Source organism: Conger conger, chromosome 1 (genome assembly GCF_963514075.1).
Source record: "Conger conger chromosome 1, fConCon1.1, whole genome shotgun sequence".
Classification (NCBI taxonomy): Eukaryota; Metazoa; Chordata; class Actinopteri; order Anguilliformes; family Congridae; genus Conger; species Conger conger.
Window position 1 is genome coordinate 46,354,466 of NC_083760.1, and position 27,657 is coordinate 46,382,122.

General features: G+C 39.0%; 2 protein-coding genes across 3 annotated transcripts in view; both read right to left on the bottom strand.

Moving 5' to 3' along the window:
• itga9 (integrin, alpha 9) overlaps positions 1 to 4,285 on the bottom strand; it is a 111,328-nt gene extending 107,043 nt beyond the window's left edge. Inside the window, exon 1 of the mRNA XM_061245650.1 lies at positions 3,901 to 4,285. Coding sequence (XP_061101634.1) covers positions 3,901 to 4,085 — 185 coding nt within the window. The 5' untranslated portion in view covers positions 4,086 to 4,285. The remainder of the gene's footprint in view (positions 1 to 3,900) is intronic.
• Positions 4,286 to 6,952: 2,667 nt separating this feature from the next.
• The window catches only part of golga4 (golgin A4), a 59,830-nt gene continuing 39,125 nt past the window's right edge, over positions 6,953 to 27,657 (bottom strand). For both annotated transcript variants that reach the window (XM_061232648.1, XM_061232640.1), the window contains 8 exons: positions 25,857 to 25,987; positions 21,042 to 21,128; positions 20,740 to 20,760; positions 18,635 to 18,703; positions 17,990 to 18,065; positions 9,679 to 9,776; positions 8,619 to 8,705; positions 6,953 to 7,641 (listed from right to left, as the gene is read on the bottom strand). In XM_061232648.1, coding sequence (XP_061088632.1) covers positions 7,627 to 7,641; positions 8,619 to 8,705; positions 9,679 to 9,776; positions 17,990 to 18,065; positions 18,635 to 18,703; positions 20,740 to 20,760; positions 21,042 to 21,128; positions 25,857 to 25,987 — 584 coding nt within the window. In that variant the 3' untranslated portion in view covers positions 6,953 to 7,626. The remainder of the gene's footprint in view (positions 7,642 to 8,618; positions 8,706 to 9,678; positions 9,777 to 17,989; positions 18,066 to 18,634; positions 18,704 to 20,739; positions 20,761 to 21,041; positions 21,129 to 25,856; positions 25,988 to 27,657) is intronic.

The window sequence follows — 27,657 nt, forward strand, 5'->3', positions numbered from 1 at the left end:
GTGTCCTTGCTTACCACAAGCCAATTCGCACAAGCCAATTCTGAAATATCTCTCCTGACTCTTAATTTAATCTATGAAAGCAAGACCATAGGAAACACTGCAAATTCTGAATAAATAGTTTATGTTGTGCTATCCAATTGAGGAACAAAATGGGATAGATTTAATTGCAGTTTCACTTATAAATGTTACCTCACTTGCAAACCTGGTGATGATTTTAGAAGATTATCAAGTGTGTCTCAAAAAACTTCCGGTAATTAGTTGTGCCAGCATATTGTCAAGCATTGTTGTGAAACAATGACTAACCAGGGTTTCACCTTAGAAGTCATAAGATGTCCACCCCCAGAGTTGAGATCTGTTTCAATGCATAGTCATGCTACTGTAAATTTGTCCTTAAATAAGCCCTTGACAAAGGGAAAACAAATGGTCAGGCTGGCAGAAGCCACTACAAACCATCATGTCTCACTAGCCTCACACATTGCTGGTGACAGTACTGCTTTTTACTGATATGAATATGTTTTTAATATGCTTGATGGGAATGAGGCAATGCAATTTAGGGCTTGGTATTGATGTCTAAAAGCCAAAATAATATTTCACTAAATCATCCGTTTCCCACAATCATGGAGATATAATGCTATTTATAACTTTTAAAAGGGCAAGTGTGTGAAAGGAAAAAACAGAGACCTCTGAACAACCCTAACGTGTGATATCCTGGGAAAGGCACAAAAAACATTTTGGAACATTATTTGGTGCCTAAAAAGTGCCTCCCGATGGACACACATTTGGATGACAAATGGGGGACAAACGGTAAGATTTTATCGGACAATGCAGGACAGGTTGATAATTTTGAAATAATACACAAGAAAGAGTGATTAGCCATAAGCTAATGTCACTGCTGTGACATTAAGTCACGGTAAGTCACAACTTCAACGCACACCAACACCACCCCCCTCCTGGTCCATTACACGACAGCATCTCCAAGACATGGCTACTGGTCTCATGTGTTCGTTCCTGAGACATTACCATATTACTTTGACTTCTGTTTTTTGTGACCAATTTCTTATTAATGCATTCATGTAGGCACAGAAACTATAATACAAAATATTATTGTGTGTTGATAGTTCAACTGATCAGATAATAAAAATAGTGATACTAGAAACAATAATAAATGATATACAATAAAAAATTGGAAAAATAAAAACATAAAAACTCAGATAAACACCTTTTTTTAACACAAGCTTGAAAATGACCCTTTTGACTACATGCACAATCTTGGTCTCTTCTGAAAGGCAACTCTTAGGGGGTTGGTTTCCAAAAAAGAATTACTCTAAATATTAAGTTAACAAAGTTACAGATGCTCAAACACAGTGGAAGTGGAAGCTCTTTTTCTCACTTTTTTGTATTTAAGTGGATACAGATGCTAATGGCTGTGACTGGTGGGCCTTGACCACAGAAACAAACATTGTAGAAATCCCTTTCATATTTGTTGACAATATCACCAAAAATGAGTATTCTGCATTGCTATGTCTAGGCAGGTTTCCAAAAAGGATATTTGGAGACTCCAAAAGGACACATGCTTCCAGGTCACATGCCCATTCATTCCATTATTATTCTTTCATGGGGCACACCTCTTTTTTATAGTCAATATGTGTTTCTTTGTGTTTTAGTTAAAGGTAACTTCGGAAAGAGAGGAATTGCAGCAACAAACACACTCAAACCACAACACTGTTTATCTCATCCCTTGTCTGTGAACACGCTGACGTTGGCATTGGCTGTGGCAATTAGAACCAATTTTCAGCCAATGAGCTTGAATTATTGTACAGCTACACATGTCAGTGAGCCTTTTTCAACGATAGGAAGGGATGGTCTTGTAACAATGTTTTAACACAAAAATCTTACCTATGGTACCTTTAATATTTATAGGGAAATAGTAGATTTATAATATTTCAATGGAAAAAATAATGGATTTTTTTTTTCAATGGCTTCCAGGTTACATGACCCACTGGCTCTAAACCAAGAGGAAATAATCGGGGGAAGTGGCGATCCAATGATATATAACAATTCTACTGTTAATCTTTTTTGAATGAATATATATATATAAACAGATTACTATGGTTTTAATGAAAATATAACATGTAATTGTTCATGTGACCTAGAAGGTGTTGAAGTATAATATTTGAAATATCTGTCCCGGGGCATCCATATCTCTATGTCCCCCCTGGTTTTGAGACAGTGGGTCATGTGACCTGGAAGCTAGTGAAATAAATATACTATTTTTCTATTGAAATAATTGAAATCTATTATTTATTTGTATATATTCATTAAAACACTACAAAGCATATGCCCTATGTACCATGAATAGTGGAATTATTAGGCATCGCTTCTGTGCCAGTGGGCCATGTGACCGGAAAGCTATTTAAATATTAATATAAGTATAAGTATTTGCCAAAAAGAAACATTAATTTCCAAGGAATCCAAGACTTGTGCCATGATATCCATGTCTCCCTGGTTATTTGGAAAACATATATTGACTATAAAAAGAGGTGTGCCCCATGGATTAATTGTAGACTTAATCAGCATTGGTCTGGAGTCAATAGGTCATGTGACCTGGAAGCTATTGAAATTTTAATATAATAAAACTCAAACATTAAGTCCCAGTGGAATCCAGGCATGATGCCCTTATTTTCATGCCCCCTGATTTGTTTCCTAGTGGTTTGGAGTCAGTTATTAAAATATTAACATAATAATTTCAATATTTGTAAAAATAAAATATGAACTCCTGCGGAGATCCAGGATTTGTCCCCATATGCTCATGTTCTCCTGATGTTCAACACATCATTTGAACACTCTGAGCGCTGTGGCTAGAAAGCTATTATTTTTATTTGACAACCACTTTTCAGACAATACAGCACTTTTCACACGATCCCTGAATATGAGCCAAAAAAATCAGAATAGTTGCAAAGATATAAATATTATAGAAAAAATAAATAATGGGCTTAATGGATTAATTAAATGTTGCGCCTTGATGTTTGACGGTCCCACGCCATGACACTTCTTCTGGGATGTGTTATTATTGTAATTCCGAAGCTATTGACGAAAATATTTCGTAATATTAAAAGTGCGATAAAAGATCTAACAAAGCGTTGTACCGCGTTCTCTGAGCTCCTCTGAATACGAAGCCATTATTTTGAGCACTGTGGCCTCTTCTGTTGAAGAGCTAGCCTATTGAAGTACGAAAATCGAATATCGAACATACAACTAACTTTACCGCACTGGCCACCATTGGGTACAAAGCGCAAAAAATAAATGCAAAAGTAACACCCTGCACATATGAGATGACCAATGTAGGGTAGCGTCGCTTATAGACGCTGTGTAATAAAAGTGACAGTCACACGTAAGCCTCGGTCACTCATGACCGATATAACTATTATAAGAAAGTTAAATAAGAACAGTCTAATACATCATATTTTAGTCTAAACGCGTTCTACCAATAGTAGGCTGCTCACAAGGTCCCTATGAAATTGAGGATGAGCGTGTGCACGCCCCATTGGCAGCTGCAGAAAGCGCAATGTTCTCGGTTATTCATATTATTAGTTCTGAGCAATTGCAATGTGTTTTCCTTTCTTTTTCTTTGTTGTTCTGGTGTATATATTTTGGTTGTTATCATGCAAGACCAATTCCGAGGTTGTGATTCATATTCCATGCTGTTCAATTTTACCTCAAACAGCTGGCGCATTTCAAGTTAAATCCCTTGCGCAAGAGGAAAAAGTCAGATATTATACATTTACAAGTGGAATGAAACTATTTTTATTGTTGTCCTTCATTGATATAAATCCGGAAAATTACGGTTACATGTATTTTATTAACTTTTCAAAGTATGCAACAATTAGTTAACTTACTTACCAACGTGTATTGTCGTGGAAGTGTTCGAGTACAGAATATCCAAAGAACGTCCCATCTGGCCCGCGGTACACTATGGGGTGGTCTAAATCGATGTTATAAGAGTAAACCAAAGAAATTGTGAAAAATAGGAAACATATATCCAAAGTGTACCTTCTTTCACGAATTGCAGCCATGCTGTGGTACATCACTTAAGAAAGGAGAAAATATGGTATTTAGAAAAAACGCACACAAAAATCGTGTTGAAATATTGTAGTAGTTTTAGAGACTACTAAAACGGTTACTTCAGCCAAATTAACGTGGATTTAAAATCATAAAACACAGCTCAATATTGTATAAATAACCTCATATACGATTAAGAATAACGGTCCAGGTTCTATCCTGTCTTTTAACTGTGAAACTAGTGACACGCAGTTGCTCTTGGCTGTAACTATGCCTATAGTAAGGCGTATGTTTTGCAGATAGCATCACATTTCAAATCGCTAGAGCAAGCAGTGGAGGAAAGTGCACTTTGCTTCCACCTACTGTAGTCTAACTGAAATGACGATGAGCAGATCACAACACTTAAATTAAAAGTTTAAATAAGCGTTTGTCAGTGGTCATTTATTTATTTGCATAAATATGCTTTATATGTAAGTGCATCTACATAGCATTATTATGGCAATTCAATTACGAATAAATTGGCTATATGCCTATATTTAGTCCTTACTTACTTAACATAATTATATTAGCCTACTTACTTTACTTCCTGACTTACTAAGTTTTTCCTATTTAGCCTAATTGTTTTAAAATTAATGATGCATTTTAGCCCGTTTATTTAACAGTTGCGAAGAGAAAAGCACGCTGCGCTTTAGGTGCCCCCCTTTTCATTGAAATTAACCAGTTGAGCTTCCCCACAGAGAGACCAGAGGAGGCCCATCAACAACAAGAAGACTATTCATACCCTACCTCCCTGGGTGACATGCACCCGGGTAATTATGCTTGGGGCAGTCAGTCGCGGCTGGAAAAGCCACTGACAGGACACGGTACAAGATTAGGTAGCCAATATCACTGCACTGAAACCCATTGTTGGCGATGAAGAGAGAAGAATCGGCCTATTTGTATACAGTAAGTGTTGTATCACTAGGCCTACTAGTTATTAATTGCGATAAATCATGGAAATGCATGTGACTGCAACAGAGATTAAAAAGATGAAAGATAAAAATATTGCATGAGATGCAAATAAAAAATGTGTAGAGGGGTGGAAATCTAGTTGAGAGACATTTTGACATAAGTGGACTGGGTTAACTGGTTTCACTTTTCAATTAAATGTAACCAGGTTTTTACCTGAGCAAGTAATGACATTTTACCTGCCATTTTCATCACAAAACTGGGAATTTCTGTATCTATAAACCACCATATAGGGTTTTCAGTCTATTGGGACTGAAAGCCCTATACTTTTCCCCAATTAAATCAATCATCATATTTATAAGGAAATTCCTTACACTGCCCTGATACAAAATGAACTGAACTGGGATGGCAGTTATTCCATTAACCAAATACCCCCATAGCTACACTCTCATTAGTTACAAACATTATTTTCTGTGTCCTCTGACCTTACCTAGAGACCAACTTCATGTTATGTCACACTTTGTACATGCTATCCCAATTGAAAATTCATAATATTCAAATAATCATATCTAGTACTGGTTATATCTAGCACAGTCTAGTAAAAAATCTAGACTGACTGAAGTCTGCGGCCCATAGATATCACCAGATGCTCGATATCTTCATTGGTGATGCTACATCAGTCCTGTATTGCCTTGCCTTGGTTGCTTTAGCAGTATATTTAAGGTAATTGTCCTGCTGCAAGAAGCACCATCCAATGACTTTAGAGGCATTTGATGGAAGCAGATGTTTCTGTACACTATAGAATGAATCCTGCTGCTGCCATCAACAGCCACATCATCAATGAAGAGAGGTGAGCCAGTTCCAGTGGCAGCCGTGCATGCCCAAGCCATAACATTAGATCCAACAGATAAGGAGGTATACTTTGGATCATGAGCAGTTCCTTTCTCCTCCTCTTAGACCACTTTGGCTCAGATACTCATCTGTCCATTAGACTGTTCCAAATATCTTAGTTTTTAAGACACTTACATTCCTTAAGAAAACCGTAACGGTCATTCTGCTCTTGAGACTCACCAGGCATCATGCGGTGAAACCTCTGAGGTTATGCGGGTGTAATCATCTCTTTGTGGCAGGCTTTGACACATCTACAGTCAGGTCCATAAGTATTTGGACAGTGACACAATTTTCATCATTTTGGCTCTATACGCCATACCACAATGGATTTGGATTTAAACAATCAAGATGTGCTTTAAGTGACTTTCGGCTTTATTCAAAAATATTGTATGATCCGTGTAGGAATTACAACCATTTTTATACATTGCCCCACCCTCATTTTAGGGGCTTAAAAGTCATTGGACAAACTAACATAATCATAAATTAAATAGACATTTTTAATACTTGGTTGCAAATGCTTTGCAGTCAATGACTGCCTGAAGTCTGGAATCCATACCCATCACCAGATGCTGGGTTTCATCCCTGGTGATACTCTGCCAGGCTTTTACTGCAGCTATCTTCAGCTGCATGTTCTTGGGACGTTTTGCCTTCAGCAAGTGAAATGCATGCTCAACTGGATTCAGGTCAGGTAATTGACTTGGCCATTGCAGAACATTCTTAACGGTCCAACATTCTTAACGCTTTGCCTTAAAAACATCTTGGGCTGCTTTTGTAGTATGCTTTGGGGGTCATTGTCCATCTGCATTGTGCGAGGAGTCCAATGAGTTTTAAAGCATTTGGCCAAATCTGAGCATAATTATAATATAGCCCTATACACTTCAGAATTCATCCTTCTGCTTTTGTCAGCAATAACATCATTAATGAACACACGTGAGCCAGCACGGGCAGCCATACATGCCCAAACTACAACACCCGAACCACCAATACCTATTATTTCCAACAGGTGTTCATCAGAAAAAAAATGATCAAACCCAGCAATAATTTACCAAATATATGTACTGTAAATAAAACTTTATTAGCTTGTCTGTAAATGTATTAATATAGCAACAATCACAATATGCCCAGATTTTAATATACAGATTTAAATTCCTTATTTACAATTTACAATAGAATAAGCATTTCCATCAGACTGCATTTATCCATAAAATATAAAATACAAAAGCAGTGGTAACAAACAAGGTACTGGGGTCCAGTGTCATTTTCATTGAAAGCAGACGGAAGAGGAGATCCAGCTTACACAGAGAGAAAGTAACCGAAAACAATTAAATAAAATTAAAAAAGATTTATTGCACTATTGAAAATACCTTAACCAAAAAAGAAACAGAAAAAACAAACTGAAGCATAAACCTTTGACTATCAACCATTGTTTTAAAAAGCATTATTATCAGCCCCAATCTAGATATGAAGGATTTCTATGGGCCAGAATCTCTGCTTATTTACTACTCCCTGGGATATTATATCCATTCCCATGCACTGTTTACCACACACACAGACACACACACGCACACGCACACGCACACGCACACACACACGCACACACGCCCCAAGACAAGAGGACAAACATCAGTTTAGTTCAAGTCATCAGCTGTAGAGCTCCACATTAACTTGATCTTGCAGCAGTTCCTCCCCAAATTCCATCATGTACCTCAGTAAGGAGTCAGTAAAATTTCAGCGCAGCCATGTCTAAAAGAGCAACACAGACATTTAGTAAGATTACATACTCAACATGTGCTTTACATACAGTGGAGTGAAATCGGTATCCGTTTTTAAAGGAAAGTCAATTCCGTCAAATAAACTACATTTTTAAAAACAATCTAATATTAAAATAATCTTAGAATGTATGATATTGTACTAGATATATTAATTATATGATATTTGAAAATAACTTCCCAAGTAACTGCATACTGCAATACTGCTACTCCATTCCTTTACTATTATGTTAGAGTGCCTGTGTGTGTTCATGGTTAACTTCAGAATGTATACTGTAGCAAACCCAAGCTGTTTTACAATTCTTGCAGAGGGCACCATGAAATAGTTATGGCTCAGGGTAAGATGTGTGTGGCACTGTCCATAAGGTGGCCAACTCTCAACCATAGATGAACCCTCCCACACGGCTGAGTGTTCAATCCCTGCCATTGCACTTTCTACACTCTGATCTATTTGTGCTTTCCCCCTAGCTGAAACAAATAAAAAATGGGCACATTATTTATTTAAAATTTATATACATAAAATTTATTAGCAAAAAGTATGCTAATAAAAGCAATGACCTAGCTACAGTTGAACTCATAGCTGTTATTGTATTGAGTAATTCCACCACATAGCTTCTTAGCCTTTACATAATTTAACTCAACATGCAGAGAGTCAACTAAATAACATAAATGCTTGTATGCTATGGCCTGAGCACAATAAAGACTGAGTAAAATAAATTCAGGTCTGGAATATTTCTTCATAGTTCTCACTCCTGGCCAATATGAGTTGGTGTGAGTCAGTGTGAATCACTCAGAGCCAGGGTAATAGTATAAAGAGAATATGATAGTCATATACTAGTAATCATCTTTCTTATAACTGGCACACTCTACTAACCCTGGATGAGCTGAGAAACATGGACTCCTCCTAAAGGGGTCAAAGCTTGAGCAAACAAGTGGGAATTTGGTGCTTACAAGTGTTCTGGAGTCTTCCTTTTCCATGATGGTCTGAGTCTGGTCTGGGGGGAATTTGAGCACCGACGTGATGACTTTGGCCATGGTCTAGGGAAAAGTAAAGAGACAAAACATTTCTCACACATCTACACCTGAATGCACAAGGACCAAACAAGTCCCCGCCAAAGACTTGGGCGACAGAGTAGCCTAGTGGTAGGTTGCTTGACCAGCAACTATAGAGTTGCTTGTTCGGTTCCCCGGTCGGCATATAGGGTCGGGTTCCTAAACGAAAAAGAAAAAACTCTGCCTTTGGGCCCTTGAGCAAGGCGCTTACTGTTCTCTCAGGCATTTCACCCAGGGCGCCCTTGAAAAAGAGAAACATTCTCAATGGACCTCCACTGGTTAAATAAAGGATAGAAAAATAGTGTAGTGTGATACTCAAGGGGTGCAAACCCAACACATTGCATTCCGTTGTCAGAGGAAGCCCTGAATAATATTTCCCCTGTAGAATCAGCCTGGCATGGGAGCAATTAAACCTTGAGGAAAAAATTAACGATCTCAACGCACCTTAAGGCTTGACCTTCCTGGTGGGCTAACTAATTGACTTCCAGTAATAAATCCGCCAGCGCATGTACGCTTCCCAGATGAAGGCAGAGAGAGAGAGAGAATCGGCAGTAAGAGGCTCCAGCTGTGCAGTGATTCAGGTGATAAATATGCACCGCTGGGCCACAGGGGCAGCTTCCCGCTGCTCCCATGGAGGAAATCTCACTTCGTGAAGTCACGGTGTCCTGCGCTTTACTAAAAAAAGGCCTCAGGGAAGAGTCCTAGTTCAGAATATCTGCTGATTTTAACGCTTGGAAAGACATGTTTCATTCTTTATGCACCAGGGACGCCACTGGTGTTTTTCTCTGGAGGGAATTCAGGCTAAATTATGTGACAATCAAAATAATACAATCAAATGCGCACACACACGACTAAATGCACATATACATGATGGTGAGTGCGCACAGGCAGGCACACATACACACATTTTTTTGGTATTTGTACAGCTTTAATGGTCTGAGCAGCTATGCAGTCTTACCTTAGTCTCTCGGCCCATCATGTACTCAAACAGAACCTTCCTCAGGTACTCAAACTCTGTGGGTTCCGCCAAGGCATCGAAACCGTAGTGTTTAGCTTCTGCACAAAAAAAGTTAGCCAGAAGTAACTATGGGCAGCTTCCCCTAAAATCATGACAACACTTTCTCACTCATTTTTAATTGAATGCGGTTCTTTCAACTACAGAAAATATGTACAAGTACACATTACACAAATTATTAATTTTGCTGTTCCCAGAAGCTGAACTCATTATTCCCATTCAACATTTCCTGCCTTGCTACTGACCCTTGAAAGCAGATAGATGAACCGTATACATGTTTTAGGATTCCTCATTGCTAGGTATATGCTGTACAGTGCAGTGCACAAGTATTTGGACACAAGTTAAATTTCTGTTCTTACTCTGCATTAATACGTATAATTTCAAAAGAAACAATAAGTGCAGACTGTACCCTTTAATTGCAGGGTATTTACATTAATTTCGGCTGATCTTCGTGGGAGTTGGATCCTTTTTATATAGTTTCCCCATTTTAGGGGACAAAAATAATTGGACACATGGCTTCACAGCTGTTTCTGATTAGTCTGCTGTATTCATTCATTATTGCATGTATAAGACAGCTTTCAGTATCTAGTCTTGATTCTAGGCTTTTGATTGCCTTTACAGCTTGTTATTGATGTTTGTCCACATGAGGACCAGATTTGTGCCAATGGCAGTCAAGGAAGCCATTATATAGAAAAATAATACAGAGTCAAAGACATATGCCAAACAATAGGCTTACCAAAATAAACTATTTGGAACATCATTAAGAAGAAAGAGAGCACTGGTGAGCTCAAAAATTGCTAAGGGGCTGGTTGGCCAAGGAAGACCTCTACAGTTGAGTACCGCCAAATAATTCTTGCTATAATGAGGAAAAACCCAGACGTGGATGTGTCAGTGACTACTCTCTGCATAATACTTCACAAACAGATTTACAGAGGCTACACTGCAAGATGCAAACCACTAGTTAACTGCAAAAACAGATGGCTAGATTACAGTTTGCTAAGTAATACCTAAAAGAGCCTGCAGAGTTCCTGTAAAAGGTATTGTGGACACATGAGACAAAGATTGTATCAGAGTGATGGTGTGGGTGTTAATAGTTTGGGCATGCCACAGGTCCTGGTTCACTTGCCTTCATTGATAATGTAACTGCTGATAGCAGCAGCAGAATTCATTCTAAATTGTACAGAAGCATCTTATCTGCTCAAGTTCAATCAAATGCCTTGAAACACATGGACAGTGCTTCATTCCACAGCAAGTCAATGATAATATCCCAAGCATACACCAGTGCTCTCTTTCTTCTTAGTGATGTTCCAAACTGTTTATTTTGGTAAGTCTATTGTTTGGCTTATGCCTTTTTTCCGTATTTCTCAGCCTTGTAATGGTTTCCTTGACTTTCTAGGCACAACTCTGGTCCTTATGTTGACAAACGTCAATAACATAATCCAAAGGTAATCACAATAGAACTTAGAAAAAAGACAAGATACTGAAAAATGTCATATGTGGAAGCAATTGAATGCACTTGACTAATCAAAAACAGCCAAGAAGCCAACTGTTGGTCCACTAAAACGAGGGGACTGTATATAAAAACGGTGGTTCTACACAGATAAACCAATATGGATGTAAATACCCTCAAATTAGAGCAGTCTGCACTCTAACGTCATATTCATTATTTAGTGTAAGATGCAATGTGCTGTAGTACAGAGCCAAAACAACAAAAAATGTGTCACTGTCCAAATACCCTGCACTGTATGTTCTCATAATGTGCATATGGGATGGGACACGTAAGAAACCGACATGTTCTAAACACAATAAATACCTGAAATTATTCAGGAGTATAGCAATGCTAAGGCAATCAGGGTTTTTTTTGTGAGCTGCTGTTCATACCTGAAATCATCCTCAACCCTGGCTGTGGTCAACAAGACATTGGTTATTCCACAGAATAACCAAAAATTGAATTACGTTTGATTTCTGCAATTCCATTAGTTAAACTAAATTCAAAAGTACCAGCTGATTGACAGCTATCACTGGGAGCGCACTAGTGCGCAAGTGATGCCAGAGGTGAACCTCACTGTTTCTTGAACCACTTCAGAGAAATAATATAAAATACATATCTACTGGGACTGCCTTCAAAAGCAGACATGCTTCTATGAAGACCACATTCCGACAGCTTAGTGTACCACAATTATTTTCATGGCACACGGCTCATCGACATCATGAGCTGAAAACTATAATGGTCCAGAAAATTCTATGCCTTCTGGCCATACATACCAAGGCAATTATTGTAAGAAACACTGAATCAGAACCAGGCTTTACGAAAAATTTGGATTTGGACCAAGAAGGGCTAAAAATGAAGATTAATTTTAAAAGAGAGCAACTATAAAAAGCTCTCTACAAATATGACCATTTAGGGAGTGCGTTCCCATTACAGGGAGGAAAAGAGCACTGCACCTCATGATAAGTCATTATGCAACAGACCTCTCCTTGCTTTCAATGCTGCAGAACAGAGAGCCTTTCATAAATTAAACAAGGCTGTTTCAGCTGGAGTCCCGCCATTCCGCCGAGTCAACAGCACAGCGCTCGGCTAATAAGTTTGCCTGCTTTAAAAAAAAAAACATTCAGAGTGATCCCATTCCTCAGGAACGCTGGTTCCCTCCCTCCCAGCACCGCACACTACAATCGGCAGCACATGGGTTATTGGAAGCAGGACAATGCCAAGCTCCCAAAGCTACACAGCAGCCTTCTCTACATGAGCAGTTATTTCCTTTAAAACATGCGCAGGAACCCCTGGGGATAGATCAACATGGTTAATGGGGTAATCAAGTTCTATTTATAGACCCTGTAGACTGGGCTGGCATGCTGGCCTTTTCACTTCAACAAAGACACATAACACCTCTCACTGTCCTGAGCAGCCCTGTGGTTTATATTGTACATTGTATGCTGTTCTGTACAGCCCTGTGGTGTAGGCTGTAAAGTACAATGCTGTGGTGTACAGTGTATACTGTTCTGTTAATCCCTGTGGTGTATGTTGTACTGTGCAATACTGTGGCGTGTAGTATGTACTATACTGTTCAGTACATCCCTGTTGTGTGTTATATTGTACAATATTGTGGTGTACAGTGTAGACAGTTCTGTACATGCCTGTTTTGTGTTATATTGTACAATACTGTGGTGTACAGTTTATGCCATTCTGTACATCCCGGTAGTATATGTTGTATTGAACAATACTGTGGTGTACAGTGGATGCTGTTCTGTACATCCCCTGTGATGTATGCCTCACATACACACTTCTTGTACTACCTTATTGTGTTAATCTATTATTGATTTGAAAGACAAAACACACCAAACTATCTTGTTAACACCCTCCTTTTTAAATTCAGGGCAATAAAGATGGAGGGATGCGTGAGAGACCTCTGTAATGGATGTACGGCCGGGTGTCAGCAGGGGGCTAACCGTTAACCCAGGGCATCCTGCCAAATCTCACCAAATTACAGGAACGAGAAATTCAGATTTTACAGGAACATTATGCGTTGCATGCGTGCAAGCATGCTGGTGTATACGTCCATGTGTGCATTACAGAACGACCAGAAACACAACAGGAAGCAACGATCACACAGCAGTAAACTGCCAACTTTCCACAAATGTGACTGATACTGATACGCAGTGGTGAAGTCAGCATGCACCCAATTAAACGAGTGAAGGGAAGCCAGTGAATATCCGAGACCAACAACAGACCCATCTGTCCAAGCACTTAACCATTGAGGAACGGTTAGATACCTGTAGATGTTGCTTTGAGGAGGATCAGGGGTATAGCTAGGAATTTTGGGCCCCTGAAATAATATTTCTCTGGGCCCCCCTTTTTAATAAAATATGAGGGTTCTCACCAGCTGTGCCCACACCGAAGCTGTGGGCCCCAAGAATCATCACCACCTTTCACCCCACTAGCAATGGCCCTGAGGAGGATTGAGGGACGATTCTATCGATGCTCCGGAATCCAAGGCCATTAGCTTAAAATTTATTTATCAGTATGGGCCCAATGCTAAGATTATGGCTGACATGAACATACAGTGCCCCCCCAAAATGTTTGGGACAAAGACCCATCATTTATTTATTTGCCTCTGCACTCCACAATTTGAGATTTCTAATAAACAAAATCACATGTGGTTAAAGTTCACATTGTCAGAATTTAATAAAGGGCATTTTTATACATTTTGGTTTCACCATGTAGAAATCACAGCAGTGTTTATACATAGCCCCCCTTTTCAGTGCACAATAACATTTAGGACAAATGTTCCTCAGTCTCATAATGACTTATTTGACTTTAGTTGACAAACAGCAATAATATTTCCCAAAAGTGATCGAAAGACTAGAGGAAAGACTAGGTGCTGAAAGCTTTCTTATACAGTACCTGCATTAAAGGTACAATAGGTAATTTCAGACTCCTAATAGTCAATTGAGGAATTGCAAAAACAGACAACCTCAAAAGGAACGTGTAGCTGCCCAAATTAAACTCCAGACAAGCAATCACTGAAACTCTGTATACTATTGCTTATCTAGTTATTAAACAGTAGCAGTTCGCTATAACAAGCAAATGAAGGATTACTAGTTAGCTTCCCGAATGTACAAATATCCACCTGAAGCACAAAGCTTGTGCAATCACTATTATGTTCGTATTGCCTATATTTTAATTCTTCAAGCCAACTATAGCTATTTTGCTTGTTGCTAGAGATAAAAACTGGTATTGTTTTATAATTAGATATGTAGTCTTCGCTTGGATAATAAGCAATAGTACAGCAGAGTTTCAGTGATTGTCTGGAGTGCAATTTGGGCAGCTACACGCACAATCAGAATAAGCCCCAAGAATGTCATTGGCTGTGGCAGTTGGAACCATTTTTCAACCAATGAGCTTTAATTGCTGTACAGCTGTACAATGTTTTGATACATTTGATGGCCCTACAAATGTACACTTTGAAACCTGATTTTAAGGACTATAAACACAGGCAGTGAGTGAGTCAACATGACAGTGAGCCTTTTTCAATGATAGGAATGGTCTTGTAACAATGTTTTAACACAAAAATCTTACCTATTGTACCTTTAAGGAAGCAATTGAACACACCTGAGGAACTACAAAAACCTGTGAAACCATGTGTCCCAAACATTATGGTGCCCTGAAAGGGGGGACAATGTATAATTTCTACATGGTGAAACCAAAGTGTATAAAACAATACCATTTAATAACATCTGAAATTGTGCACTCTAACCACATGTTAATTGTGTAATTCTAAATAAAATATTATGGCAAATCAAGGCAATAGGTGTTTGTCCTGAACATGCATTGGATGCACAGTTGATGCTGTAAATTAAGCAAAAATGTCACGCCATAGTCATCTGAAACTCATTTATTTATTTTTCATTTAAACATTTTCCAAACTCACAAAAAACAGAGACTCCACAGCTCTAAGCAAGTTGAAATAGCTTGCTACACAAATAGAATTGGTAAGATCCTTACATTTTATATGAATTTTTTTTCATATATGAACGTGGAAACTTGGTTGCAGTTTTCATTTGTGCTACGATGTCAAACAAGACGGTCATCTTCCCAGAATTTCCACAATGCATGTCCCTAGATATTTCAACATGAAACTTTACAACTATGATGGAAAGGAAAGGCTGTCTCAGCCTGGCCAGATGCTGACATACACAAGACACAGGCTGGGCAGCCCAGCTCACAGTCTATAGGGCCTGATCGCTTGAATAATAGCTGGCTGTTCGCCAGACATAATGCTTGGAGTTCTGCCCAAAGAGTTCAATTTTTGACTCATCAGATCAAAGAATCTTTTTCCTCATGCTCTCAGAGTCTTTGAAATGCCCTTTGGCAAACTCCAAGCAGGCTGTCATATGTTATTTACTCAAGAGTGGTTTCCGTCATACGACTCTACAGAGATAGCCGTCCTTCCAGCAGGTTCTCCCATCTCTGCAGAGGATTTCCAAAGCTCTGTTAGTGACCGTTGGGTTCTTGATCAAGATCAAGGCACTTCTTGCCTGGGTTACTCGGTTTGGCCAAACTGAGTCCTGGTGGTTCTTCCATGTCACATGATTGAGGCCATTGTGCCCCAGGGAACACTCAAAGCTTTCGAAATGGTTTTAAACCCTTGCCCTGATCTATGCCTCGCCACAATTTTAGGTCTACAGATAGTTCCTTAGACTTCATGGCTTGGTTTTTGTCCTGACCTTAAATAAACAGGTGTGTATGATTTTTACACACCTGCTCCAGTTTTTGCAGGCTTCCGAATTAATCTTGCTGCTGCCATCATGAGTTACATCACCAATAAAGATTAGTGATCCAACTCCAGAAGCAGCCATGCAACCCGAAGCTATGACACTTTCTCCACCGTGCTTCACACATGAGCTCATATGTTTTGGATCATGCTCCACACTTTGGCCTTTCCATCACTTTTGTGGAGGTTAATCTTGGTCTCATCAGTTCATAACTTTTCCAGAACTTTTGTACTTCAAATTGTAATTTTGCCTTCCAATTCTTACTACTGATGAGTGGTTTGCATCTTGTGGTATAGCATCTATATTGCTGCTCTCTATGTCTTCTTTGAACGATTGACTGAGATACCTTCACTTCTGCCCTGTGGAGATTGTTTTTGATGTCACTGACTGATGTTTTGTGGTTTTCCTTCACAGCTCTCATAATGTTTCTGTCATCAACTGCTGTTGTTTTCCTTGGTTGACCTGTTTGATTTCTGTTGCTCAGTACGCCAGCGGTTTCTTTCATTCTCAGAACATTCCAAGTTCTTGTACAAGCTATCCCCAATGCTTGTGCAATGGCTCTGATTGGATGGTCTGATACAAAAGGCCATATGTTTTAAGTTGTTTAACAAATCTAGATTAAAACCAGGAAATAAAAACTGAAATTCAGATCTATGATCTAATGTACATCTTTTGACCTCAAACACAATTGTCTTCAGTGTATAGCAAAAACAAAGGAATTGACCTTGCTGTTCCAATCATTTTGGAGGGGACTATATGTCCATTCAATTAAATTTGCCACAGGTGGACTCCAATCAAGTTCTAGACACATCTCAAGGAGTGCCACAGCAAAGGTTCTGAATACTTATGTAAATGGATTTTTAAGTAGTTTGAAAAACGTTTTTTAAAACATTTTTCTACTTTGTCATTATGGGTAATTGGGTGCAGATTGATGGGCAAAAATAGCATTATCCACTTAAAATTAAAAAAAATTAATCTACAACACAATAGCGTCCAAAATGTGAACACTTTTGCCACTGTATAAGCGGCCAGTATAAAGTACACCCCCCCCCGGCCCATTACACCCACAGCCACCCTCAGCCACCCTCAGCCACCATTACACGCCCAAACACTCCCTTTATCACCCCAATTCTGGGGGATCCAGCATTATGACACTGTAACGGTACATATGGGGGCTACCGTGCCTTACACCCCTGACCCCATTTCCCATCTTCACATCTCCCAGCCCTTTTGATCCATTTGAACAGAGTATGAGCACTAAAGATAGGACAAAGATTGATGGCTGGGTATTAAGCAGATTTTTCGTTGTGAAAAATGCCAGAAGATTCAGCTGAACAGCTGGACTGCTCATTTGTCCTGTCCATACTCATGTCAAATAAATAATCTATTTAACACAGCATTGCAGCCGATGGCCCCTTATTGAACCTATGTGTCCTCCAGATGTTTTCTGCTGCAAATGAAATTTTCACATTTTCAACTGCCTGCATCCTTAAATAGGCCTTGATTGAACCACTTCACTGATAAATAAGCACAGCAGATATCTGCCATTTACAGGTTTACAGATCTTTGCATCAAATGGGAAAATGCAACATTTACTTCAGAAGAATATACTACCCATCTGTGTTTATATTGTTATAATGAAGTGCCCATCACCTAAAAAGGAAGATATTTCTTGCAAGCAGAGCTTCAAATAAATTTAGTTCAGACATAGGTGAAATGGGTAATTGTTTTGGATTCAAATACTTTTCTGTGCTCAACTGATCTTGCCTGGTGCAACTGAGCCAACCAAGAGGACCAGAAGGCCAGAGTACTTTGTATGTACTTTTTGAGAGTATTTAATAGGTTCCGATACATCAGACAAGCACAGTAAAGCTTAAGGTTGAACCCAATTATGTATTTGAGCCAGGTCTAATTTAGTTTGGTTCCCCATGCAAATAAATGTTTTGGCTATAATCATAGGAAGGCCCAGTTCTAATCTTACCTCCATATGCAGATCCTAGGTGAGTCACCACTGAGTTCTTGTGGACACATCGAAATTTGTCCTCTAGTGTGTGGATCTAGATAACCAAATTCAGCAAAACCATGTCAGTTGATGGAGAGAGAGAGGGAGAGAGATATGATGTGTGTGTTTGTGTGTGTTTGTGTGAGTGTTCATGTGAGCCAGGGGAATGCTGTGTGGTAGCTAAATAAGAGTAAACAGATGTGATTTTCAATAAAGTTAATGCCATGAGAAAAACTGTATTCCAGATGAGTGGGATGAAACAGTTCAAGGTGGATAAGCATCAGTGGCACAGTATAAGCCTTGTTCAGCCTCTCAATCCATCATTAATGCTTTGGGAACACAAGGTGGAAGGCAGGCCGTGTGAAGTTTGTGGCGTGACGTGATCAGTGAAGTGTGTGTGAAGGTATACAGCAGGGACATTGTGGCTGTATGAAGGGGACATTTTGGGTGAAGTGAGTGACAGTAGGGCTGAACGAAGGGGACTTTGTGGGAGATAGTGGGTGACAATAGGGCTGTACGAAGGGAACACTGTGGGGGGTAGTGGGTGACAGTAGGGGTGTACGAATGAGACATTGTGAGGTGTAGTGGTGACAGTAGGCCTGCATGAAGGGGTTGTATGCTCACCGTTTCCTGGAACTCCTGCTCCTTCAGCCTGGCCTCACTCAGCAGGGTGGTCTTCTGTGCGAGCTGAGCCTGGACACAGAAGGGAGAGAGAGGAGGAAGTAAGATAGAGAGAAAGAGACAGGGAGAGAGAGAGATTCCATCTATAGATTCCATAATGATCTTACCATCTCCCAAAGAGTACGGATATAGACTACAGTAGAACCATTTGGGAATGCGGGCTATTCCAAAGGCACAAAGTCCTGAATTGTGCTCACATTTTTATATTCAACAATATTCACAAAGAGAAACTCTCAATACCCTCGTTGGCTGAATAGTAAGTCCGTATTTTTGAGGGTCAAATCTTAGAAGTTGAACTGCATTCAGTATATTTTGATGTTTGATATTTGCACATAGTTATACATACTTGCCCTCCATAATATTTGGGACAAAGACCCATTATATCTTGATTTGGCAAAATTTTAGATTTGAAATCACACAATTAACATGTGGTTAACGTTCTCAGATTTTATTAAAGAGTATATTCATATTTGGGTTTCATCATGCTGAGGTGCGGAAAGCTCTCTTATACATCCATTAAAGAGGCAATTAAACACACCTGAGCAATTACAAACACATGTGCTTCCATGTGTCCCAAACATTATGGTGCTCTCGGAGGACTATATATAAACACTCCTGTTATTTCTACATGGTGAAACCAAAATGTATAAAAATGAACTTTATTATTATTTATTAAAATGTGCAATTAACCACATGTGAAATAAATAAATGATGGGTCTTTGTCCCAAACATTATGGAGGGCACTTTATATGCTTGTAAGCATGTGTGTGTATTTATGGTTACATTGCGATTCTTAATACTAATAAACATTTTTGCAAAGATAAATTCTGGACTAAGTGCAGTCATTATGAATGGCTTTCCTAAGGCAGGAAAAATTCTGAACTAAATGCTCTTGTTAATAATAACATTCCTCTGTCAGGAAAAATGCAGATTGAGCCGGGAGTTGGGAGAAGGAAACACCCCAAGGAGTGAGCCCTCCCCCTCCACTGTGTCAGGCTCCAGTGAAAATCATGGTTTCTAGTGGAGCAACCTACTCATGTATAATATATATAAAGGAAGCAAATTTAATTTGCTGTAACATTAATGGACACTTTTCTTAATTAGCAGTGCTAACAGCCAGTTTAGTTGAGCTGGATAGCTGCTCTTTAGCCAATCACTACTCCTCTTTTAGTATACCATCACTGATCCATTTAGTGACAGACAATAATCATCATTTGCAAGCAAAAAATCAGAATCGTAGGGAAAAAGTGATAAGTGAGCAAGTTAGCTCAGAGCCTTACAAGTGACATCATTGAAGTACCAGGATCGACCAAAGACAATTGGATTCCTTTACTTCCATTTGACAGGGATTGTGACAAAGCTTGTGTGTCAATAAGGAAGCATCAGCATTAAAACATATAACCGTACAGCGGTAAAACCTACCCCACAGTAAGTAAAGTTACAGCCTGTGAACTATACAGTCTACAGTCAATTTCAAAGCTAGAACTGCTTTGTGGTTGGTCTAGTCGAGAGTAATAAAGCCATGTTACTTGCCCCATAATATAATTTTTCATGTCCGTTTCTGATCCACAAATATTTGAAGAACATATGCTATGCTTATAGAGTGCTCGCTGACCTCTTTTACTGTACATTGGTAATATGGACTGCTATTTATATAGCTTTTATCCAAAGCGCTTTACAATGAATGCCTTTGAGTCAACCATTCACAGCTCACTCGGGCAATTTGGGGTTAGGACACTTCTACACACCCAGGGCGACACACCCAGGGCAGGGGATTGAACCAGCAACCTTCCGACTGCCAGACGCTCTTACCTCCTGAGCAAATGTCACCCCAATATCAGTCATAGCTCTTGTAGGGGCAGCCTGTAGCCTAGTGGTTAAAATACATGACAGGGTCCCTGAAGGTTGGTGGTTAAAGCCATGGTGTAGCCACAATAAGATCTGCACAGCTGTCGGGCCCTTGAGCGTGCTTAGCCTAAGTTGCTTTGGATAAAAGTGTCAGCTAAACACCTGCAATGAAATGTAATGCCTTAGGAAAGTTTACTCACCTGCAGCTCTGTGAGAGACCCCTGAAAACATAAAGCATGAATTTAGTTTGTTAACTGCCAATACATTCAACAGCATATAGTTCAAGCAACTGTACATGGGATCCACTGTTACTATCCCAACTGCCGTCATTATGCCCATAAATGGCGTGATATGATGTACTGAGAATCACAAACATGTACCTAAGGAAATAGATGGGTAAAACTGACCAAAGAAACTCAAGGCACACTGCTCAGATGACCACTGGTATCGTGATTAACACTGTTACTGCAATGCAATGTGTGTGATTCTCAATCTGCAGTACCTGTGGACTGTTCTGAGTACTTTGCTGTAGCTCCTCCAGTTCCTTCTGCACCTCCCACACTCGTGCACCCATCTCTTCCTCTCTTTTCTGAGGAAACACAATGCTCCTGCTGAGTACTAGTAACCCTGTCATTTCCACTCTGAAGACCTCATGGAGAACACTTAATTGTCAGTTCCTGTCATCAGAAGACAATTTCCAGAACATTCTTCAGGAAAAGATTGAAAGCATGCGTGATTTCAGCAATATCATTCTACATCAAGCAATCATTTCATGGGACTAATCCAAAGTTATAAATGAGACCATTATGTTCAGCAACGTTATCTTGTGCAGGTTGTAGCTAGATGACATTACATAGCACATGGACAGTAAGCTAGCAGCAGCCAGTCTCACTGACTGTCCAACATGGCAAGCAAGCACTCAATGTCTGAAAAGGTATCGGATACATTAAAGCAAGGGCAGCCAAAATTAGACCAGCCATGTCTGTGTTCATAAATAGAAAACGTACAGCTACCAATGGCAAAAATAGCAGTGACAGTGTTAATACTAGCTGTTTAACTAGCGAGCCTATAGTTAGGCTTTTAAAAGTAGTTTGCGATCTACCTCGCTAGCTAGCTGACTGTCTGATATGAGATAATTCTCATTTCACATGTCATGAGAGAACATCCAATCTCGCTAGCAAGATAAAAATATGCAAATACTGTGTTGATGAAGAAATGTGTTCAGACAGCAGAATTATCATTGAAATGGAAGACAATGAAGCTAACTATACTTTTAAATCATGGATCGTTATGCATGCTATGAAAACAAAACCTATAGATTTATTATGAAATTAATGACAAAATACCACTTTTTGCCAGTAGAAGTACTTTAGTTAGCTAGTGGGCCGAATAGATTATTGAATGCAAGTTCTCAGCCAAGGGTTTCATTTTTAACAAATATTTATGACCTGTCAAGTATTAAATTGAACCTCGCGGTGTAAAAACTAAGGAAATTAATCTGAAAAAAATTACACTACATTACATTAATGGCATTTGGCAGATGCTCTTATCCAGAGCGACGTACAACAAAGTGCAAAGTGCAGGGATAAGTGCGCTGAAAGACCCTAGAGGGAAGTACAAATTCAACTGCTACCTGTACAACAAAGATAAGGACCAGGGCCTATTTGATCATCAGTTTTTTTTTTATCGTAATACTGCGACACGCAGTTTGTATGAACAAACCGCTTACCTAGCCAAACACTGCTTACCTAGCCAAACTAAACAGGCTGATACACAAGTAAATATCACAGAAAGACAACAATTAAGGTTTACAGGGAGGTAGGGAGGGACAGGGAGTGGTGCAGCTTGAAGAGGAAAACAGAGGAAAAAAAATTTGAGTGCAATGTTTGCATTTGCAGACAGCCTCAAAATAAATTAAATTGATCAGCCTACTATCCATGAAGGTATCGGCACAGATTTTTGAGAACAGGCTACAGCCCTGTAATTTATATTCAGGTTGTGCAGAACATGACTCATTTATACTCAATTACAGTCCCCTCCAAAAGTATTGGAACAGCAAGGTCAATTTCAGCTTTTCCTGGTATTTTTATCTAGATTTGTTAAACAACTTTGAAGAGCCCAATATTTAGGTGAGCAAAAGTATTGGAATGTGACTGACAGTTGTTTCTTGTTCCTGTTAGATTGAGTGGGTTTTGCCTCTGAAGACTGCATTTGTTTTAGAAAAGATAAACCAACATGTATACTACAGAGCTGTCTTTGGGAGAAAAGCAAGCCATTTCGAAGCTTAGAAAAGAGGGGCAATCGATCAGAGCCATTGCAAAAGCATTGGGGATAGCGTGTACAACAACTTGTCCTGAAAAAGAAAGAAACCAGTGGTGTAGTGAGCAACATACATCGAACAGCTTGACCAAGGAAAACAACAGCAGTTGATGACAGAACCATTGTGACATCAGTCAGTAACATCACAAACAATCTTCACAAGGCAGGGGTGAAGGTATTTAGAGAGTAACAATATAGAGGCTATATCACAAGATACAATCCACTCATCACTAGTAAGAAACGGAAGGTGAGACTGCAATTGGCAAAGAAGTACAGAGCTGAGCCACAGTTCCGGAACAAAGTTTTATGGACTGATGAGACCAAGACTAAACCTTACTAAACCTTTACCTCCACTAAAGTTATGGAAAGGCCAAAGTGTGGAGAAAGAAGGGATCTGCTCATGATAAAAACATACAAGCTCATCTGTGAAGCACGGTGGAGGAAGTGTCATGGCTTGGGCTTGCATGGCTGCTTCTGGAGTAGGCTCACTAATCTTTGATGATTAATTGATTAATTGATGCTGTAAATCATGATGGTAGCAGCAGGATGAATTCTGAAGTCTACAAAAACATTTTGTCTGCCAAATGATCAGAAATGCATCCAAACTAATAGGGAGGAACTTCATCATGCAGAAATTACAAAACACACTGCTAACACGACAGAGGACATCGTTAGGGATAAAACGTGGAAGGTTTTAGACTGACCAAGTTAATAACCAGACCGTAACCCAATTGATCATGCATTTCACCTCCTGAAGAGGAGACTGATGGGAAAAATCCCCCAAAACAAACAAGAACTGATAGAGGCCCAGTAAAAGCCTAGAAAAGCATCACAAAAGAACGCAACAGTTTGGTGATGTTAATGGGTCGCAGGCTTAATGCATTTATTGCAAGAAAGGGATATGCTACCAAATATGAAGTGTTATTTACTTAAATACTTTACCTCACCTTTCCTCACCTAAGAATTGGGTGGTCTGATACCAAATGTACTAAGTAGCTTAACACATCTGGCTGTAAATACCAAGAAATTCTCAACTTTTGTCTCGTGTTCATCTTTTTATCTCAGCCAAAATCATTGTATTGCAAAAACAAAAGAATTGGTGCCAAACCTTCACTTCTTGTACCTTAGGCTCTAAAATTAGATGTTTCTCACAGATTTTTAATATTTATGAATAAAAGGCTAGTAATTTGGAAGACAATAAGAAGGCGACACACTAGGTGTAAAAACTTTTCTATTACAATATTTTAATGTTTATTTCAACTGTTGGGCTGAATTTGACCCCACATGTGAAACCATTCATGAAATTTTAAATCAATAGGAGGGCTAAGAAATTAATTCCAAATTCAGTATGCTACTGTACAAAATTCCTAAGCCCACATTTTCAGAGCCCAAATAGTCTGCCATAAAACATCCTCAAGTTACAAACAAACCAGAGTGAAAACAATATTTATGAGCAGAATCCAGCACAGACTAAACAAAAACATCATGTGATGAGAGGCAGAGAACACTGAATGCTGAAAATGTAGAAAAAACTGTAAACACAACTGTGGAAAGACTGACATACCACATTTTTGTCATTACCCAAATTGGATTAAGATGGAAAAGTTGTAATTTATTTTTATGTTTTATAACTCCATAAGCCAGTTTTTATTTTTTTATTTTTTATTTTTTTTATATCTCAGAGTATTTATTTTAATTAATTAAAATGACTGGCAGGTGGGCCAGAAAGTATTAAGAAATTTAGAAATTAATTAGAATGAATTCAATACTTCCACACTTGAACTTGAACTTCCATGCTTACTTTCAACTGTATGACTGATTTTTCCTGTATTTGGCAAACCTGTCCCAGCAGAATGCAGTATACTATGTAGTATCACATTTCACATACTTTTACAACAGACAAATTTGTATGATTTTCATTCATTTATAGACTTATATTTTTGTATATTCCAGAGAGAAATATAATTACAAGCTTAGACTGTTGTACTCTCTCAAGGTTTGTAGCCCTGTAGAGCTGGTAGAGTAGAATCTGAAAATTGAACCTTGGGGTGAACTACTGTGTCAATTCAAACCCTTAGAAAACACAAATGACCCATGGAGAAAATAATAGATAAGAACTGCATGGTGGACATGCCTTTTAAGGAAAAGCGTATAATATTGCTTATTTATTATTTTTGTTTAAAATTCACAAATCTCAACAGGCAATAATTATAGATTCAGAAAATATTATTTTTGATTAATCCAAGCAAGCAAGGTGAAGAGTTGACCTAAAGCCAGGGTTTCTGCAAGCTAATCAAGTGAGCAATATCAGAAGCAATGATGGAGGGGGTTCTCTCTCCTGTACACACACACACGCCCTTTTGTGCACGTGCACACACATACACGCAGACACTCAGACACACACACACACACACACACACACACACACAAACAAACTCCCACACACACAAGCTAGCTATTAGTACATCTGTGTTTATATATTTTAGCTACATTGTAAACCACAACATCTTCACCGTTACACCCAATCTGAAGCTAGCTTACAAAATCACTTAACTAGCTAGCCAGATTAATATAAGACATATCATTGGCAGCCAGATAAGCGAAATAAAAGCTTGCTTGATTCCACCAGGTCAGAGGAGAAGGGCCGAAGCGGACAGGAAGGTAACGCAAATAGTAATAGTAATGCAAATAACCACACATGAAAACAGTGGTATGGAGAAGAACATCTCTGAACACACAACACATCAAAAAGTGGATAGGCTACAGCAGCAGAAGACCAATAAGTGTCAAAAATAAGTCTAATAAATACCTAATAAAGTGCTCACTGAGTTTACGCTTTTCACAGCCCATTTCCTAGGCACAAAAACATTTTAAAAAACACAAAACTGCCTTCACCACACACTGAGCTACAGCAAAGGATCTCTTGATATCACTGCACAATCCACAAAGCTATAGCACATGATTTCTTGGCGTCACTGCACCACACACAGGACTGTACCTGCAGGATTTCCTCATATCGCTGCACTGTCCTCTTGAGATCATCATCCTTCTGAGCGATGACCTTCTGCAGTTGACTTGCCTCTTCTCTGTGGTTCTCCAACAGTTCAACTTCCACTTCCTGGGCTTTACCTGAGGGCAACAATGTCATTACAACCACAACACTCACGCGATAGTATGAAACTGCTATGTGTATGCAGGACTAGTGACCACCACTAGTAGTACTACAAGTGTAGTTCAGCAGTTGCAATTTCAAATGTTCAATTTCAAAATGTTCTACTTGTTAGCTAGCTAGCTAAACTGGTGATGGAGCAATGGTGATGGAGCAATGTACCTAAATTATGCAATATTGTTATGCAGCTAAAGGGTATTTTTTATTTATGTTCCAATTACATAAATAAAAAATACCCTTTAGCTGCATAACAATATTGCATAATTTAGGTACACACATATATGGGCAGCCACTTTACTATAAAGTCACATTGTATAGCATGGCTAGCTAATGAACTGTAGCCTTTTGTATTAATGAAACATGGAATGTAATGAAAACTCATGTCATTGGTTATCCAGTTTTGTCTGTTAATAATGCGCAAGACGGTTTAAATGAAATTCTTGAAGCACAGCTCGCCAGCTAATGACTGAAGAACATGTAGACTGTAGCATGCCGCTGGCTAGGTACTTAACTTAAAGGTACAATAGGTAATTGTCCTAACAGTCAAGAGAGGAATTGCAGCAACAAACACCCTCAAGCCACAACACTGTTCAGCTCTCCCCATCTCTGTGAACGCGCTGACATTGAACACCAAACAGAGGGTGAGTCAACATGTCAGTGAACCTTTTTCAATGATGGGAAGGGATTTACAATGGTCTTGCAACAACGTTTTCACACAAATATTTTACCTATTGTACCGTGAAGCAGTATTGAAGGTTTTAATGAAATACTAGGAGTAAAGCTACCCAGTCCGCAATAATATAAATTTAAAAAATGTGTGATGAAGGCATGTATTCCGAGACCTTCCTTGCAATCACACTAACCAGCCACATCTCAACAATAATGATACAGGCTTTAAATATCAATTTATACATTTGTTTTCGGTGCCTAGAAATATTATACACTGAAAAACAATAGTATTAATACCGTGGTTAAGAGTAGCTAGCAAGTAAGGATTGTTCTATATACAGGAGAAGAAAGATTAAGGCTATGAAGTTTTAATAAATATTCTGTTGGCTGAAAGTGCATCAGTGCAACATAAGTGAACATATTCATGATGCATAGGTTGAAAATTGGCAGACCCGGCTTTTGATCCCCAGATTGTGTAAGTGTCATCTAAATAAATTTCGTTCATGCATGCTTAACAATTTCTTGCATTAAATATATTTTCTGAGAATTTGGGTTGATAACGGCTAGTGAGACAGCTGGACACAAATCTCACTTCTCGTTAATTCCAGTGTAGCCTATATTCTTTTGGTGATCGGAGTTGCGTTTCTGTCGTCACATTTGTATTACTTTACTAATGTTAGAGCAAACCCTTTGTTTAAAAACTTGCTTCTGTTTTCTTCTTTTTTTTTTACCCCGTCCGTCACGTTGACGGATTATGATTTATTCTTGCAGAACCACTGACTAGTACATAGGCTATATCTATTGGGTGGACAGTTTAAGTTGCACATGATTGTCTTGGAACTGGTTACTCGAAAGTAGATTGATTTTGGCTGCTTGATTTCCTCCAGCTGCACCTCCAAAGCTCTCACACACTCCGCCTTCTCTTCTAGCTGCGTGGTCAGCTGCTTCCGAATAAGGCCGA